We start from the raw sequence: 20,017 nt of genomic DNA, 5'->3' as shown, positions 1-20,017 counted from the left end.
GAAGTGGTTCGGAAATGGGAATGAATGACTGCACTCTGAAATGTAGGAAAGTCCTGTGATGACTTCTGATTCTGATATACAAACAGTCATTTTCTAAGACCAGAGAGTGGACCCATTCTCCCTAATGTTACAGGAGAGGATAAAATGAGATCATACTAAACTTTTGAGGAGTTAAATGAGTTGTGCCCTAAAACATTTTAAAAAATAAGAAAACAGTTAAAGTGAATATACTTTCTTCCTGGTGTCTTATGGCCACCTAGATCATTCTGTTTTGGCAGCAGCTGGAGCCCTTCTTGCCACAGTTTTGTATGGAATAGCAGAAGGTTTTCCAGGTAGGCCAGAATCCTTTTGGCATGTGCTGTTGAGTTGTAATTTCTATGACATATTCCTTATAGGCTGGTTAGTTGAGGAAGTCTCTGCCTTTCACTCCCTCACCTGCTTAAACAGGCAGCAGAAAAAAAAGAGTGCAACCACTGGACAGTGTACAGAGAAGCCACCTGTGTCTTCTCATAACTCTGCTGTTTTGTTGACAGTGTCCTAGCAGGTAACTGTAAGCTATTTACTTACTGCTGCTGAGGTGGGCCTGCCGTTAGGCCTGAGGTTAAGTTCTTGCTCCTTGTACTGTATCCACTGATGGAGGCAGTGAACTAGTTAGGGAGTAATTGCTGGTGGTGAGTTGTGCCTTTCCTTTTGTCAATGAAAAACAGTTTAAATGTGAACAAGTCCTCGTTGTCATGCAGGTATTCCTGTGCCTCCACTGTCCTTTCCTGCACATTGCACAGGTAGTACACATGTCATGTAGTTTGTCGCTCTCTCATATCAACAGTGCAGGACATGAAGGCTGTCTAAAGTCCTGAACTATTTCTGTGGAGTACATGCTGACAGATGTAAACTGGGGCAACGGATTTTATGAAGAACTTTGGTGAGATCAGTTAAGATTAGGCTTGTAATTTTGAAGAGTGACTGGTCATTGGGAAGGTCAACTACTTGTTCATCTTTCTGGGTGCAGGAGCCGAAGTTGTAAAATGTCATCCATGATGTCTGCTGCAGAGCACAGCAGGCATCCCAAAGTTTGAAGTGCATTCTGGGGTGTTAAGCAAGTCTTGTGTAGGACAATGCTTTACTTCTGCATTGTCCTTATCAGTTCCCCGGAGCTGACAGATGTCATTTCAGTGCTACAGGGGGTGGGTGTTAAGAGAGTCTTGTGTAGGACAATGCTTTACTTCTGCGTTGTCCTTATCAGTTCCCCGGAGCTGACAGATGTCATTTCAGTGCTACAGGGGGTGGGTGTTAAGAGAGTCTTGTGTAGGACAATGCTTTACTTCTGCGTTGTCCTTATCAGTTCCCCGGAGCTGACAGATGTCATTTCAGTGCTACGGGGGGGGGGGTGTTAAGCGAGTCTTGTGTAGGACGATGCTTTACTTCCTCGTTGTCCTTATCAGTTCCCCGGAGCTGACAGATGTAATTTCAGTGCTACAGGGGTGTGTTCAGCGAGTCTTGTGTAGGACGATGCTTTACTTCCTCGTTGTCCTTATCAGTTCCCCGGAGCTGACAGATGTCATTTCAGTGCTACAGGGGTGTGTTCAGCGAGTCTTGTGTAGGACGATGCTTTACTTCCTCGTTGTCCTTATCAGTTCCCCGGAGCTGACAGATGTCATTTCAGTGCTACAGGGGTGTGTTCAGCGAGTCTTGTGTAGGACGATGCTTTACTTCCTCGTTGTCCTTATCAGTTCCCCGGAGCTGACAGATGTCATTTCAGTGCTACGGACCCGAGGTCTTCCTCACTTTCTTGCTTGCATAAAATGAAATGTTTTCCTCGTTGCTTCATTTATTCCTCAGAACGTAAGTATGGAATGGGGCCTGTTGCCTGAGCCCACCTAGTCTTCCTGGATCATGGGATAGAGAGAAATGATTACCTTTCTGTTTAAATGTGTCTCTTCCTGGATCATGGGATAGAGAGAAATGATTACCTTTCTGTTTAAATGTGTCTCTAAGTTAAGGACTTTGAACATCTAGTGGCAGTGAAGCCAAAGGAAGTTGAACTGACATTATCTGAAGATGGTGGACCAGCATCAGTCACACCTGCATTGACCAACTTGACAACACAAAAGTCTGTACCATTGACATTTGAGAAAATGGTACTTGCTTCTGTGGTTCTAAGTTTTACAAGTCCTATAAAGTTAGGCTGTTGCACTAAGTAGGTATATGAGCAGTTCTGGTGCCATGTGCTCTGGGGTGTAGCACTAAAAGTAGGTACATGGGTGGTTCTGGTGCTGTAGGCTATGAAGTGTTGCACGTTGAAGTAGGTACAGCAGGTAAAGCTGACAAACGTATGATAGGACTGATGTATGACCTTTTCCCAGTAGTTGGAAGAATGCTTGTCTCACTTCAGCCAGTTATCTGTGTTAGGATGAAGGAGCTACATCAGAGCTGACTGAGGTGCAGAAGTTTGAAGCACATTGATAGTTAAAATGCCAGACTTGGCCACCTGCATGCCCCCAGTTAATGGAGTAGCGGCAGGAGCCATTGGGTGAAAGCTGGTAATATTGGAAAAATCAACATGGTCTGCTAGAATCCTTCACTTTCTGCCTAACCTTTGCATTCTGATGATAAAAAGACGGGATAAATTTAAAGCTGTCTGTCGGCTGACATGACTAGACTGTCTTAGCTTCAGTCTTAGCTAATATTTACCTAATAAATAGATTTGGGGTCTTTGTGTTTTCTGTAAATTGTTTCATTGAAAGTGGAAAGCATTTTATAATAATTACTGCCACACAGGATGCTTTAGCTCCATGGATTGTTGTCTAATAACACCAGAGGAGAAAAAAAAGAAGTAAGAAAAGTAAAAATGTAGAGAGACAGGTGGAGCGAGGCGTTCCTGCTGCAGGCATTTAGGTAGGTACTAGGCTATCGGCCCTAGGGCCCCTGTCGAGCAGAGCCACAGAAGTGATCCCCGGGGTGAATTTCCCAATTTAGTTTATTCATACACTTGTCGGACACAGCTGAGGGGAGATGGTTAAACCACCTGTCTGATGACATAGCATCTAATACCAGAAGCACAAGGAGGGGGAAATTTGTCAAGCTGGTCACAACACCTGCTGGCATAATTCCTACAAGTGTCTACTTTTACTGCAAGAGCATCTTGAAGTGCAGTGTGCCAGTGCTGATCTCTAAATCATTTTACACACAAGGTTATGTAAGTCTGTGTGACACTCACCTGCAGCCGAATGTTTATTTAGTTCAAGTTCCTCGTACATCAGATGCCTTAAATGTTACAGAATGTGCAATATTAACACTATAAGCAACTTTCAGTAAGGTACATTTGTTTAATTATATCCCAGGGGGTCTGCTTTGATCTGAATTGTAATCCAGCGATGTAGGGCAACATTCTGTGCATTGTTTTCTAATATCTCTTACTTAAGCAGAATATTGCAGTTTTGACTAAATAAAATGCTTTGAAATGTTTGTACTTCTTGAACCTTTGCAGCCTTCTCATTCTGCTGGTTGACATAACCCCTTTTTATCACGTTTCAGAATGGAGAGATTCTGCCACTGAAGATCGTGACATATTCGACCATTGCTGTCTCCTTGGGTGGAATTCTGCTGACCTTCTTAGTCCTTGTCATCCTGAGATCACTGCGATCCAACCAGCACAGTATCAGCAGGAACATGGCCGTTGCTCTTTTCTTATCCTACCTCATCTTCCTCCTGGGTATCAACCAGGCCGACAGCCCCGTAAGTTACAGATTAAAGATTAGTGGAAGCAGAGTAAAACAGGTGCAGCTGCTTTCATGTTGCACCATGTGGCCAGTGTGCTGCAAGTACTGCCTATCTGTAATCATTTTTAGCCATTAAGATGGTTAAAAGCTGTTGTGGTTTTCGGTTTCCTTGGGACCTTCACCAGTACTGAAATGTTGCTGAAGTATACTTAGCCTTTAAGATGGTTAAAAGCTGTTGTGGTTTTCGGTTTCCTTGGGACCTTCACCAGTACTGAAATGTTGCTGAAGTATACTTAGCCTTTAAGATTGTTAAAAGCTGCTGTGATTTTAGGTTTCCTTGGGGCCTTCACCAGTACTGAGATGTTGCTGAAGTAGACACCTCATCTGCAGATTCACAGTCTTATTTTAACCTTGCACAGTTACTTATGGTTAAAATGTTCTGCAGTTTGTCTTTGATAACTGAATAAAAGACAAGGGATACAAAGCATGTTTTTAGAGATTGCGTAAGAAGGTTCTGAAGTTACATATCTCCTTAGGAAAATGTTTCATTTGCTTGGCATGGGAATTGAACCCAGGTTTGGTAGATCTACCAAGCTAATTCACAGTGAACTTTATTTGCTTAGTGGAGAAGATGGCATATGAGGCAGTGCAACACTGCCCCCTTGTGGGACCTGACAGTGTAGCAAGAACAGGTATCTGTAGACCTGAGAGAAAGTAGGCAGCAGCTTCATTGTTTGGGGCTGCAGACAGGAGCACACATGCTTCTCTTATGAATGATCGACTGCCAAACCATTCCTAAATCAAAACTAGTCAGTCATAGATAATTGAAAGTACCAGTATCTGAAACACCCAGGTGCACCACAAGAAGATCATTTTATGTGGGGAAAAGAACGTTGCCCTTAGCAGTTAATATAATGACCCAGAGACTGCAGTTTTTCAGTCTCAGTAGGTACATAGCAAAAATGATGAGTGAAAGATAACATCACGGAATCAGACTTTAGAATGTAACGTAACCAAAGAGAGTGTGAATACCTGTACGGAAGCCAAAGTACGGAGTTGTCACATTCACGCAGTGCACCTTAACTGTGTCACTCTAAGCTAACCCTACAAATCAGGGAATTCTAAACCACCTTGGTCTGTAGGAAGAGTCCGCTTTTCCCACATAACTCATGCTTTCTTCCTTTCCCAAATAAATTCTTTCAACTCTTTTTTCTTTGCTATCCACAATTCTCCTGTGGTTGATAAAAATGTGCCTGACCTGTGTATAAAACTTAAGTGACAAAAAACATTTTCACTCCTTGTATCCTACTATCAGTACCCATAATCCAAAGGTTCCAGCTCTTCAGTGTTTGTATTATATCTTTTTCAGCCTCTATCAGCATATCCTTAGCTGCCATAATAGAATCCTACCAAGATTATATATTCCCCATTCCAAAGGAGGGATGGGCCTCCTTGAAATTTATTACCTGTATAGATCTGCAATCGTGGGACTCCACACACATCTGCTGACCTTACAAGACCCAAACATAGTGAAAGGTTTGAAACATGAGGAGAATAAATCTAAGATGACTTCTCTGCTTAATCTAGCAGAATCATATTGGCATCAAGCAGGAATGGAAATCAAACCAGAAGTAGATAAAAGTCAGGCAGCAAATGAATGTGCCAAAAATCAAAAGAAAGAATATAAGGTGAAGGTCCAGATGAGAAGGCAAGAAATATGGAAAATGCATAAATATAGTTGCAAGTATAAAAAACCTTCTGGAACAACCTCATGTTGATCAGGAACGAATGCAGGAATGGTTAAGGAGAGGTGAATTTAAACCAAGAGATGAAAAGTTACTATTGGTGGCCCAAGATAGTGGGCTATGTGCATGCTGGTTTACAAAGTCCATTGACCATGTGGGGGAAACAGATAAATGTAGGTTTTTTACAACCAAATTGGAAACAGTCGCACACCTCGTTGCTGGTTGTGACATATTAATGGCAGAAGGACTCTATACTGAAAGGCACAGTAATGTGGCAAGACTGTTGCACTGAGGATTGTACAAATATTATAAATATTATGGTATTGATGTGGCTGAACAACACTGGAAACATGAGCCGCAAAACATCATAGAAAATGATGGTCTACCTCACATGGGATCATCCATTACCAACAGTTCAAAAGATAGATGCTAGAAAACTGGATATAGTAGTCCAAGAAAAGAAGACAAAAGTAGCATTGATCATTGAAATCGCCACACCCAGTGACTACAGTGTCCTGCGCACAGAGAGACACAAAGTTATAAATATCAGGAGTTGCAAGTAGAAACTAGAGCAATGTGGAGGAAAGATACCCAGACAGTTCCAATAGTAGTAGGAGCAAACGGGTCTTGTAAAAAAGAGTCTACAATCATATTTAGACACGTTACCAATACATGTAATTTTGTGCGAATTGCAGAAGTAGTCATTACTGGGCAAGTTGTGGGTGCTGCAAAGAGCACTTTTGGCTGACATTAAAGAGTGAAACAATATATATTTTATGAACTTTAATCGTACTTTGACTTAGGAATGGGGTCCATTCCCATCATGGTATTAGAAACCCCAAACATTTGGAGAAATTAAAAAATAGAATCCTTTTAATCCTTATACCTAAATAATTCAACTTATTGTGTCCCCATAAATATGGGGATTGAACTAATTCATGTGTAGCTACTTAGATTACCCCCATTGCCTTAGTTTTATCTTTATTTTATATCCTGAGAAAACTAAACTGTCTCAGAATGTTTCACAACACAGAAATGACCTTTTCTGGACTTAAGTTCAAAATAATGTCATCTGTAAGTAAAGTTAACTTTTCTTGATTACTGTTTCAGTTTTATACTTGAATCTGTGAGCCCCATATTCTCTTTGCCAATTAGTCTAAATATAAAGCAAATAAAAGGGAAGTAGGACACGACCTTTCTGGTTCCTCTTTCTAACCTAGCTTGTTGGAGATGACCCTTAATTCTTGCCTCCAACCTTTCTTATATCCTAGTAATCAGCTCTATTATTAGGGAATGCAAATGTAGACATTGTCTACTCATGAAATCCTAGCTGACTCATCAAGACTCATCAATAATAACAGTGTTTCCTTACACTCTGCTTCCTTCTGGTTCTGTTAATGGTGTCAAATGTTTGCCTCCCCTCCACAAAAGCACACAGATTCATATCTGTCAATTTTGGCAGCACCTTTGCCATTCTCTTAGTACTGGCATAAACACTTTATAATCATGCTTTAAATTGAAATTAGTCTGTATGAACCTGTGTCTGAAGGGTCTTACTCTCTTTGGGTAATAAATCCAGCACTTTTAAAATCTTGTTAAACAGAACATGCCAGGTCTTGTATCATTTTCTTCTTTTCCAGTCTCCTACATGAATTGCATCTGTTCCTGGAGGTTTCCGTTTGTTGATTGTACGTCTCCATTGTTATCTCATCACTTTCTATTTTAGTTATCGTTAACTGTCTTACTCTAATGTTAGCGTAATTAAGTCTTCCATAAATATTTCCATTTATGCTTCTTCTTGGTTCCCACATTTCTCTGCTTTATGTTCATGACATGTTTGAAATAGCCCTAATACCCCTATAAGATCTCTGGTTATTTTTATGTTACAGGCTCCCTAACTTTGGCAATAGAGCTTTCTACTTTTTGCTGCCTAAGTCATTGTGATAAAAGGTTTTGTGCTCCGGAATTATCAAAAATATCTGCTTGACAGCCACCTTTCTAAACATGCATGTTATCCAAATACTCCCTTATTTTTCCTTTAATACTCTGCAGTTATGCCTGTTCTTGTTCTGTGAGATTCCCCTTATTCTAAAATATTTTACCTTTGTCAGCTCCTCTAAATAATTCCTATTACTTCCTTCACATATAATTCTCTCTTATTTATACTACATGTTTAAACACAGTTTTCATTTTATCCCACTATCCCTTCTGAAGACATTTCTATCTTCCTTAATAACTCTTGATTTATACCCATCATCCAGTCCTTAAATTTTGCTCTCTCTAGCATAAGTTGAAAAGTGACAATGAGAAGTGTCTCATTTCTACTTCATTACTGTATATTTTTGTCTTGGTTATTATGAGTGTTTGATCAGAAATAGGTAAGGGATGTGTGCCAGAGATTTCTGCACCCAAATACATTTTCTAATTTAAAATTAAAGTTACTCATGCTAAAGCAGGTATTACTGCCTGGGCTGCTGTCTGTTCTTCTCTTTTCTCTATCCACTCCAAGATATAAAAAATTGCTTGCATGCTTTCAGCAAACATTAGCTTTTAGCCCCAAGAAAAAGTGCACTGGCTACCTTTAAATAAAGTAAATTGTGCAGTGTTATCTTAAATGCATTAAAGTACTAAGGGTGCTGGGGCAGCAACTACTTGTATAACTTATTCACTTTCCAGTCTCAAACTTTATTTATTTTTCACTGCACAGTTTGCCAATGCACTTTTAAATGTTATTTAGACTGTGCCTTGTACTTTCCACTCAGCAGACAGTTTACAGACATCCCATGGTTAATTGTTTGCACCTGCAGGTCTCTGGTCTCCAGGCTTGTGGTAAAAAATAGCTATTGACTTTACACATGTATGAAAGAATCTGTAAATTTCACCCAGAACATACTGTTCATCCCTCTCATGATTAGTTGCTTGCACCTGTAGACTTCTTATGTCATAGTGAAAGCATTTGCCAATGAAAAAAAACAGCTAATGACTTTGCAGATAGAAAAAATATCTGCCACTTGCATATCTTTCATAATTTTATCATATTTTTCAGGCCTGTTTGCATAACAAAGTTGTCTATAATTCAAATCATGGACATTGATCTAAATATCCATGTCTAAAAATACATGGAAAGTATTATTTTAATTCTACATATAATGTGATCAGTACACTTTTACCTTCCTCAGCCCATTTCTCCAAAATCATAACATTATATTAACTTTAACTATTTTCTTTCCAGCCTTTCTTGCTTTATTACAGTGTAAAAGTCTGTATGTCTTACAGCTAAGACAAATGACTTTCTTGCTGTAATACCTCTAAAGTATACAGCGGTCACTGATAAGACTCCCCCATACTGACATTTAAAATAACAGTGACTGCACACAGTACAAACCTGTTTTATAATATAGCATGCAGTTTAAATGATGTCATTTTTATATAGTTATTAGTAAGGACAAACACTTGGTCTACTTGCAGTTATTGCTTTAGTCCCTTCAGTGTACTTTTAAACATTAATGACTTAGAATGGGGTATGTAGTTTACAGTTCGCCTACCAGTTTAAGAAAATTCCAGTCTTTCTCAGCAATGTCTTCGTGCAAAGCTACATTTTACATGTCAGGTCCTGTATTTAAAGGGATTGATGCTTTATAGTCTTCCATTTATTCGCTAATTTCACAATGTTGCCGGCCTTCTTCATTACCCTCTCTGTCTTCCAACACCAATTTCTAGTTCAAATCAAAGGTATGCGTGGCTGTTCTTGTCAGCTATTATGACTTTTTTCTATCACTCATGCATTTTCCTTTGGAACGGTAGAAAATGTCTCACTGGCAAGCCTCTGTTTGCTTTTGTTGTCAGAAGAATGAGAAGCACCGTCCCCTTCTGTTTGCTGCTTCACCCTTTGTTGGCTAAAGTTTATTTTTCCTTAGCCTGTTCTTTATTCAAAAATATCTTTGATTCTCCAGGAAGAATATTCTGAAGACCGCTGAATACCACAGCTACAATCTCACACCTGCCTCTCACTATTCCTTGTTTGCTGAGATGAACTTGCTTGTCTTCTGCCTTGTGTGCAGTAAGTAATCATTTTCTGTAAACACTCTGCTGTCTCAGATTTTTTAATACTTTTCCATTTTGCTACAGTTTTTATCAGGAGCAACTGTTTCTATTCTTATGACTGCATCTTTACTAATATAGGTCTCAGCTGCTTTGTTATGGCCAGATTTGTGGCATACACAAGATAACGTTCTCTCTTGGAACGCCATTCCAGTTGCTTATTTGTATTTTCATTAAATGAATGACTTCTCTTATTTCTACTTCTTAGGTTTTCTATGTGTGCTCCGGTGTCTAACTCCACTGGGTTTTGAACCAGGAGTTCTTAAGAAACTTCATGTCAGCCCTGCAGGTTTATCAGCTCGTCTGAATAAGTAGTTAAAGCTTCTTCTATTTTTTTCTTGCCTTTTATTTCACTTTATATATTCCTTAAGTGTTTAACTTATTTTAAGCACCTCTGAGTACATTTGATGTGTATCTTCTGTACCAAAACTGAAGCTTAAACTGCTTTCTGCTGAACAGCCGCTGGAGTCTTTCCACCCGGAGTTTGTTTCCTTTCCCTTTTCTAGTTGATTTTTTCATGCTTTGTCCAAGTGTCGTCTGTGCTGTCATCCAGACTCCGTAATTACTGGCCATTAACTGAATTTTACCCAAACTGACTGTGCTGGCTTTTCTGTCTGAGTTTCAGTTTTCACACTGGGAGAGGTATAAACACCCTGTTGATCAGTGTACAGCCATTTTGGAAGTCTGTCTTCGCTCATCTTTGAGTGTCTTACAGTAGTGAGAAGAGTAACAGTGGCTGTTCTTCGTACTTCACTGTTGCAGTCATCACACGGGTTATCTTGCCAGGGGTAGCCCTCAGTCAGCCCAAATACCAGAGACTTAGTATTTCTCCATCGGTTGTTGTCACTCCAGCACTGACATCAGGTCATCCATGGTATAAAATCAGGCAGCCGATGAGGAGCCCGAAGCAGAAGCAGTTTGCACGAGTGCCGGTCGGCCGCTACCTGAGTTTCGTTTCCGAATTGAAGTTGAAGTCTTCTAAAGCTAAGTACCCCATTGGGGATCCTTTTTTCTTGCTCTAACCGATGTCAGAAAAAGTTAGCAATTGTCTCACCTGTAGAAAGCAAACACCACACCGAGACTTCCATTCTTACTGCGTCACCTGTTTAGGCCCAAGCCATGACGTCCCTCACTGTCACTTTTGTGCTTTGTTCGACTCCAGAACAATACGTCATCAGACCCTTGCTGTAGCTAAATATTTTTGCTCTCAATCTCCATATTCTGAAATGACTTTGGTAAGCCATCCAACTACCGATCTTCTGAAAAAACGTAAGGGCAAAGACAGGTACAGACCTCAAAGGTCCAAAACTGCTGATAACGCTTCCGTTAAGCTAGTCTCCAGTTTGCCAGTACTCAGTGAGGTGCTTTCACAACCCCTGATGCCCACTTCTGTGGATTCGCAGGCTACTACCAAGACCCGTTCTGAGTCTGGTATGACGCAAGACTCTTCTCTGACTAAGGATCCTGCGGATGTCTCTACCTTGGATGGGTCCAGAGCCGCTGAGCAGGTACCGGCTTCTGAGGAAGTTCTTCACACTACCGATACTCGACACAAACCAATGACTTCTTTCGTGTCTTCAGTTCTTTCTAAAACTACCGAGTTTCTAAGGCCCAGGGTACGAACTACACCTAAAAAACCGACGACCCAAGCTCAGGTACCTACTTCCATGTCTCAATCTCAAATGCTTAAAATGGTGGAAGACCTTATCATGTTTATTAGGGGGAAGCCAGCCTACCCCTTCCAAAAGAAAAAGAGACTTGTCCCCAGCAGTTTTATCTGACCAGGAGTCCGATGACTCTGAGGTTTCTGAATATAAAGACATGCCACCCTTGTCTGCTTATGAGGATTCAGATGCAGAGGAATCCATTCCTTCAACCTCTCCTCCTGAGGATTTTTCATGTGGTGAAACCCTTCATACTTTAAGGGAGCATTTCCAATGGGAATGTCAGGACTATCCTCAGTTCAAAAAGAAATTCAGGGAATTCTTAGATTTACCACACCACAGACCTTTAGCCATTCCTCCTGTCTTGGATGTTGTGGAGGATGTCTTTATGGAATCCAGTTTGACTCCTGACACCCTTCCTCCTGCTCCCAGGAAACCTGACTGGTATTACAGAGTCCCTGACTCTCACACATTTCTTTTCAAAAATCCTACTGCTGACCCAGAGGTCATCTCTCAAGGACCTAAATGAATAAAAGCAACCACAGCTAAGAATCTCACCCCATCAGACAAGGATTCCCAAGCTTTAGACAAATGGGGTAAAAAAGTATACACCTCTGCAACTCTTGCCATTAGAGCACTAAATTGTCAGTTCCACGTGCTGAAATACCAGCAACATACCATGGAACTCCTCAAACAAAATATATCTTCCTTTCCTGCTTGTGCATCAAATAAAGAATTACAGGAGCTTATGCATTCTGCAAGCCAAGTTACTAAACACACTTTGCAATGTGGCTTTGACGCCCAAGAAGCATCTTGCAGGGCAGCAGTCACATGTTCTGTACTTAGAAGGCATGCCTAGCTTAAGAAGCAGACCTTGCCAGACCATGTCAAATCAAAACTATTGGCCGCACCATTGAACAAAGACAATTTGTTTGGCACCAAGGCAGAAGAGGTCTTAAAAAAGATGGAAGAAAAAGCTAAATCTATGCAAACAGTTAAAGACTTCTTTCAGGTCCAGCCTCCGAGGTTCAGTAGGCATTGCCCCTCCAAGCACTGGTCCTTTCTTGCCCTCTCCAGGCCCCCCAGACAGCAGTCCCAGGGAATGCAGATATCTAAGAAATGGAGTTCCTCCACTTCAAAAACAGGCAGTGCTAAGCCACCCCCTTACGGAAAGAACTCACAACGACTTTACACCTCCACCCCTTACCTCTGCCCACCTGCTTGTGCCCCAAGGAGGAAAATTCTCCTCCCATGCAAAAAACTGGTCCTCTATTACCAACGACTGATGGGTCCTCAACATAGTGTCCCAGGGATACAAATTTTACTTCCACACTCTGCCAACCCCAAAAGGGTTCCCAGATCTTCCTCCAAACCAGTGGGCAGAGGCCAAAAAACAAGTCCATTCCCTGCTCTCCATGAGGGCAATACAGCCTGTTCCTGCAGTCCAGTTGGGCCAAAGTTTCTATTCCAGGCTTTTCCTGGTACCCAGAAAAGAGAGCACCTGGCACCCAATCCTAAATCTATCCATTCTAAACACCTTTCTGGTGATACCAAAATTCAAAATGCTCACCCACTAGCACCTTCTACCTGTGCTTTCCAAGGATGCTTGGTTAGCCACCCTAGACCTAAAAGAGGCCTATCTACACATCCTAATCAGGGATTCTTGTAGGAAATATCTACATTTCAGGGCAGGATCTATGCACTTTCCATTCCCTGTGCTTCCCTTTGGCTTATCCACTGCTCCCAGAGTTTTCACAAAATGCCTGGCTCCAGCCATTGCTTTTTGCAAACAAATGAATATTCAAATTTACCCCTACTTAGATGACTGCCTGATTCAGGCAGACAGTCAGGAAAAGCTGTTACAGCACCTGACCTTTGTAAAGGACCTACTGACCTCCCTGGGGTATACTATCAACGAAAAGAAATCCAAACTAGTCCCCACTCAAAAAATGTTATTCCTGGGAGCAAGCCTGGACACAGCATCCCAGATGGCATTCCTTACTGCAGAAAAACAAGCCTACCTGACAGGCTATTTCTCTCAACTAGCCACCAGAACCCAGTTATCCACAAGGAAAATCCTGCAAGCTCTGGGGTTCATGGTCTCCTGCATTCTACTAATTCCACATGCCAGACTGTATATGAAGAAACTTCAGTGGTACTTAAAAAACCTTTGGTGTCGACATTCTCAGGACCTGGAAACTCATACCTATGATACCCTGTTTAAGGAAAGAGTTTCTTTGCTGGGCAGCAGCATGCAACCACAACAAGGGTTTTCCCTTCTCACAACCCCACACCACCCAGACCCTAACCACAGATGCATCAGGTTATGCATGGGGTGCACACCTGGACGGCAGGTGCATTCAGGGCCATTGGAGCCCAAATCAAATACATTTGCACTTCAACCAAAAAGAGATGCTAGCTATTCACTGCTAAACCCACACGAGTGGCAGCTAGACCACAGAACCTTCAGCCTTGTAACCCAGAAATGGGGCACCCCGAAGGTGGACCTCTTTGCCTTCCACAACAATCACCAGCTCAGCAAAGTCTGCACCAGGGAACTTCACAGCAAGACCTGGAAAGTGGATGCTCTATCCTCTCGATCTATGCATTTCTCCCTCTACCACTAATTTCAAGGGTACTTCTCAAAATAAGGGAGGAAAAACCAAGGGCAATCTTGATTGCCCCAGACTGGCCACACCAGTATTGGTACCCACTGCTGCACAGCCTGTCACCCCTGCCACCTACCTGAGATCCCAACACACCTGACCCAAAGGAATGGAGAATTCATGCATCCAGAATTGCAGACCCTGAACCTGGCAGCCTGGCTTATTCCCTGACTTTTCCTCTAGCTGCCAGCCTAAGCAAACAAGTCCTGGATGTTATACATGAAGTCAGATGCCCCAGCACTAGAAAATCCTATGCTGATAAGTGGAAAAGGTATTGCACCTGAATCCAGGCTAAAGGAGCTGAAACAGTACAGCCCTCCCTACCTCTCATCCTGGATTACCTAACAGACCTACTACACAGGGGCCTATCCATCTCTTCTGTTACAGTACATGCCTCTGCCATCTGTGCGCATTACAGCACAGAGCCACCTCTCTTTTCTCACCCTCTCATCAAACAGTTCCTAAGAGGGGCTAACAATTTAAGGCCACAAAGAAGAGCTCCTACCCCAGCTTGGGAACTTAACTTTGTGTTGGAAAAGCTCACACTACCCCCCCCCCCCCTTTGAGCCTGCAACTTTAGCAGAGTTAAAATTCCTCTCTTGAAAAACAGCCTTGCTTCTGGCCATCACTTCAACTAGAAGAGTCTCAGAGCTACAAGTACTCATGGCTGTAGAGCCTTTCATCATTTTCCATGCTGACAGGGTCTCCCTCAGGGCTAACTCAACTTTCATGCCTAAAGTGGTGTCCAGTGTGGCTCTCAACCAGTCAGTTCATTTGCCCACCTTTTTCCCAAATCCACAAAACAAGGAGGAAGGAATTCTGCATTCTCTAGATGTGCACAGACAGCTCAGATTCTACCTGGATAGGACTAAATATTTTAGGAAAGCAGACCAATTGCTAGTCAGCTTTGCAGCAGGGGCAGAAGGCAAGGCCATATCCAAACAAATAATCTCCAAATGGATAGCACACTGCATACACTTCTGCTACAAACACCATGGGAAACCACCCCCTAAGGGGGTCAGGACACATTCCACCAGGGCAACCTCCACCTCTGCAACTTTGCTCAGAGGGGTCCCTACCAGGGACATCTTGGAAGCTGCAACATGGACCTCTGTTCAAACCTTCATCAAGCATTACCACCTGCCTATCTTCTCCAAATCCAGGGCAGGCTTTGCTACCGCAGTCTTACAGGGCATCCCAGCCAGCCCCCAGTTTTCTTGACTGCCTCCACCCTTTTCTTCAGCTTTGGGAATCAACCCAAGTGATGACTGCAACAGTGAAACACGAAGAACATAGTACAGTTGTGTACACTTACCATAAATGTAGATGTTCGAGTGTATTCACTGTTGCAGTCCTGGTTTCCCTCCCTCCATCCCCCTTGTCTCTCTATCTCTCTCTCCTTACAGGGGATTTTTGGTATTTACTTTCTACTGGTGGTGTTCTTCCACCATAACCTAGCTCCCTATTTGGGGGCTCCTGACAGTTAGGGCAGGAAAAACTGATGTAATGGCGTCGGCTGCCTTACTTTATACTTCTGACGACCTGACGTCAGTCCTGAAGTGACAGCAACCGATGCAGAAATACTAAGCCTCTGGTATTTGGGCAGACTGAGGGCTACCCCAGGCAGGATAACCCAAATGTGATGACTGCAACAGTGAATACACTTGAACATCTACATTTATGGTAAGTGTAGACAACTGTACTTTTTGACCTTTTCAACACATAATGGGAAATTGTTACTTGAAAGCCAGTGCCTGTGGTATGCCTTGTTAGGCCAGCAAAGTGCACACAAATCACAAACATCTGCTGCTTTTCCTTCCTGGAACTAAAATGTAGGACCCGTGTAATAATAATGCTGTCTTGTGCCCTCTGAATGAAGAGAACTGCCTTTCATAATGCATGTTTTTAAGCTGCAGCTCCTGAAATTGAGACCTTGTTCTGTTCTTGGACAGCCACCACTGACAGATGTTTTGCACAAGTCATCATAAAACACCTGATCTCTTGGATAGCCACCACTGACAGATGTTCTGCATAAGGCATCATAAAGCCCCTGATCTCTTGGATAGCCACCACTGACAGATGTTCTGCACAAGTCATCATAACAAACCTGATCTCTTGTGGATAGCCACCACTGACAGATGTTCTTCATAAGTCATCATAAAACACCTGATCTAGGTTGTCCTTTATGACTGGAGTATTGTAGCAGCAAACATACACTTTGTGAGAAAGTCACAAACGGAAGGAGGGAGGAAAGAGGGCAGCAGGTCGATAGAAGGCACAAGTTTTTTTCTTCACCATACATTTTACACTGGAAGATGTCCATGCTGTCTGCACACGCATTACCACATCTGGGAACCAACAGTGGGGCACGTCTGTCATCGATGCAGATTCACTGATTGTTATTGTATGACTGGCCTTCTGTCATAGTCACACCTGTCCTTCAGTGCCCAGCATCAGAGTATGAGTGAGGGGTGGGGTGGAGGGAGCAGTCCCTGCTGCAGCTTATTCTGGTGGTTTTGTCTAGTCATCTTGAGAAGGAGTAGTTATTATGACCTCCAGCAATGCATGTAATGAGGTATTGGACAAAACCTCTGACACCAAAAACATTGACCACAGAAGGTCAAAAGGTAGAACACCGAATGCATTTACTCCCTGCTTTTTAAACTTACAAAAAGCCGGAAGCTTGTTGTGTGAGATCGCAGCGCAGCAGGGACTGGGTTTCTGCCCTTTTCACACTGTAGTGTTATCTTGGAGCTGGTATGTGTAAGCAGTAGGAGATCTGGGGGTGCAGGGGGTTTGTCCCCTGCATAGCACTTGTTTTTTAGGTTGTTCTTTATCACTTTTTTCGGTGTCCGTGTTTTTATCCTTTGGTATTCTAAATGCACTCCAAAATGTCTCTGTGAAACTTGCTGAGAAATGTCAACATTTGTTTGAAATTTGAAAAACAGAAAGCAGTTTGCTTTAATTTCATAATTAAATGTATTTTAACACATCCCACACAATTAATCATTGAAGAACTTTTAAGTATATTTACTTAAAAGTGTATTTGGCTCAGGCTTGGTGTTCCTGTGATTGCTTGCCTACTATTGTGCATATATTTGTAGTATTGAAATGAGTGCTTTCAGTATGCAGGCATCAGTGCTTGGCATGCTGTCTGTCAACACACGACACCACAGCACAGGAAGTCACTATTGTTATGTTACCTGTACAGGTAGATGCCTTGTAAGTGTTACTCAGTTAACCAAGGTTTTACAGAGGACCAAAATTCAGGAGATATAATTGTATGTTGTAAGTATTCTGAGGGAGAGAAGTTTGACACTCAATGAGGAAGGGTATTTTAAAAGAGGGCGGCATAACCCCTATTACTGTTAGTTTATTAATTCTTGTATGTAATTTTATTTATTTTATATTTTTAATCAAGTGGTCTATTAATCCTTTTCAGTCTGGGATGAGGTGAAATCCTGATCTTACATATCTAGCATTCAGAACAGTTATAGCTGTTTCTTGATTCACTGTTGTGACAATTGTACTAATGTTTGACGTTTACATAAGCAATAACCAATGACGTGGTATGGTATATTGAAGATTTACCCATGGTTGGTGTGGTTTAATCATGAGGGCGAAGCCCGAGTGATTAAATAAAGCCAACCGTGGGTAAATTTCAGTATACCAGAACCACGGAGTCGGTTATTGCTATTAAACAAAGACATTATTTAAGAAAAAAAATACTTACTTTTCTTAAATAATGTCTTTGTGTAACGGCGCATTACTGTTCTTCCACTGGTTGTGGTACACTGCTTCCTTGTTTTGATGTACTGAGCATGCGTATGGGACTTGTGCCCCACGCATACCCAGTAAATCAATGCTTTGAAATGGAAGCAACGGAGAAAAGAAAGTCTGTTGTTCCGTTTTTTTCTTTTTGTCTATTTGTTAAAAACAAATTGTTTTTAGCACTTTATACCAACGGAAAAAAGTCTGGGCAACCAGACCTTTTTCCATTGGTATATTGTGGGATTTACAATGGGCACACTGGCCAATCAGCATGCACGTTTTGGAATATTAATGGGGGTCATTGTATAATTTGTAATATATACAGGAATAAAATTATTAATAAAACCATACATAATCGGGTTGTCTTCTAGAACAGTTTCACCTGTCAAAAGGAAGGTTGAAATGTTATGTTGATTGCTTTTACAAGCTTAAAATTACCTACTAGGTTAGCATGTTGTAACACAATGATTTTTGAAATTATGTGCACTGTTGATCGAAAATACAATGTTATCAATATTCATTGCAGAGAAGATGTCCTGTAGTCTACACTTACATGCTTTGGTATCCTTGATTCGTTTGTGTGAGGTTGACCTTCACTGGGACCTCAGTAACTGCTGTTTACTGTTTTTCTCCTACCGTTGGAGTTGATATGCACTGTAATTGTATGTGCCTTAGTAATCCTGATTGCTTGTAAGAAGTTCATCTTCATTAGGGACTCGGTAACTGTTGTCGCTCTCCCTTCCTCTCCTACCTTTGCAGTTTGTATGCACAGTAATCGCAATCCTGCTTCACTTTTTCTTCATGTGCACCTTTGCATGGATTTTTCTGGAGGGACTTCACATATATCGTATGCTGAGTGAGGTGAGAGACATCAACTTTGGTGCCATGCGGTTCTACTACATGATTGGGTGGGGAGTTCCTGCCTTCATTACAGGTATGTAAAAAAACACTTTATGTGCTTTTATGTGTGAACTGCTTTTAGTTCTGTAACTGTAGTAATGTGTGTGCATATCCATGTGTAGGTGTGTGTGTGTGTGTGTGTGTGTGTGTGTGTGTGTGTGTGTGTGTGTGTGTGTGTGTGTGTGTGTGCGTGTGTGCATGTACGAATATCAGCTATCAGTCTGGTCCTGATCCTGAAGGGATTAAGCTAGGTAAATGTGAATCTGACTCTAAAATGCTAACAAATCATGAGGAATTTGAGGACATGTCCTCTCCTACAGACACAGACACACACACACAAACACAACCACACTTGCAAGGAGTTTGAGTTCAGAGAGAGAGATAAAGAATGAATTAAGCAGTGGAAGGGACACCATTCTGTAATTTGCTTTACTGAAATTTTAGGATCATAGGAGATTACTAGGCTATCAACCTGGAGGTCATTTTAAGCCTGGCCGTTTCATCTCAATGTAATACTATAGATATGCTAGTCAATACCCAACATTGCATTTAGTAATGACTGCCCATGTCCAGGACGGTTGTGGGAATTTTCACTGGTAAGAATTTACTGTGCTCCATCCACTCATCCAGGTTCCTGTTGAGCAGTGTCATAGACGTGGTCTGTTTCACATGAATTGGTAGCCTGTTCCAAAGACACAGCAGTCACTGGGAAATAAAGCTGTCCCTCCAGCATGTCCTATTTAAGTCGCAGGCCATATTTAGTTTAGTTTAGCAGGGGAAAAGGCCCTGCCTAAGGAAAACTGGGGAATGGAAGAATATGTTTCTGTTTAGTAAAATTTGGAAACTAGGAGAATTTCTGTCTCTGAACCAAAGAACTTCACAGAGGGAGGAAGCTCTTGCCATCTGCTGGAAATGTGCATTCAAACTACTGCAAGTTCTGTGCTGCAGTGAAAACTCCATTTGTAAATTGGGACCATTCCTTTGTGGACTTGCAGATATTCTGGTTTTGTGTTTTCATGTTTGGGCTGCTTAGATACTTTAGTTATGAGACAATATCACCCAAGGAAACAGACACATGCAGAACTATTTTGCTGATTTCTCAAAACGCATAGGAGCCTAGTTATTTTGATTGATTTAATAATGAAACACCATCACCCGTCTTTTGTTTTGTAATTTTTTTTCAGTTTAGTCAACATTTTTGCCTGTAATACTCGCATCTTTTGAAATGTTTTTTTGTTGATGTTTAAATGAATAATAGCACACACACTCGCATGCATGCTGTCACTTGCTGTGTAGTGTGCAGGTGATTACCTTGTATACATACCTGTCTGTTAGATAATCCTTATGAGTGCAGGCAAATGTCCAGCTAGTGGCTGGTGTAGCTGTATGTATTCTTAAATTAAACATGACGTGTATGTATTCTTAACATACAGTACAGTGAAGTAAAATGA

The 20,017-nt window shown here is 41.6% G+C and overlaps 1 protein-coding gene across 2 annotated transcripts in view; it reads left to right on the top strand.

Annotated features, from left to right (window-relative positions):
• CELSR2 (cadherin EGF LAG seven-pass G-type receptor 2) overlaps positions 1–20,017 on the top strand; it is a 1,401,203-nt gene that overhangs the window by 1,152,176 nt on the left and 229,010 nt on the right. For both annotated transcript variants that reach the window (XM_044076472.1, XM_044076471.1), the window contains exons 24-25: positions 3,535–3,735; positions 18,426–18,600. In XM_044076472.1, the coding sequence (XP_043932407.1) occupies positions 3,535–3,735; positions 18,426–18,600 (376 nt within the window). The remainder of the gene's footprint in view (positions 1–3,534; positions 3,736–18,425; positions 18,601–20,017) is intronic.

This window comes from Protopterus annectens, chromosome 7.part0 (assembly GCF_019279795.1).
Source record: "Protopterus annectens isolate FY-2018-M chromosome 7.part0, PAN1.0, whole genome shotgun sequence".
Classification (NCBI taxonomy): Eukaryota; Metazoa; Chordata; order Ceratodontiformes; family Protopteridae; genus Protopterus; species Protopterus annectens.
The sequence above is the reverse complement of the archived record's forward strand: the minus strand, read 5'-3'. Positions and strand labels throughout refer to the sequence as shown.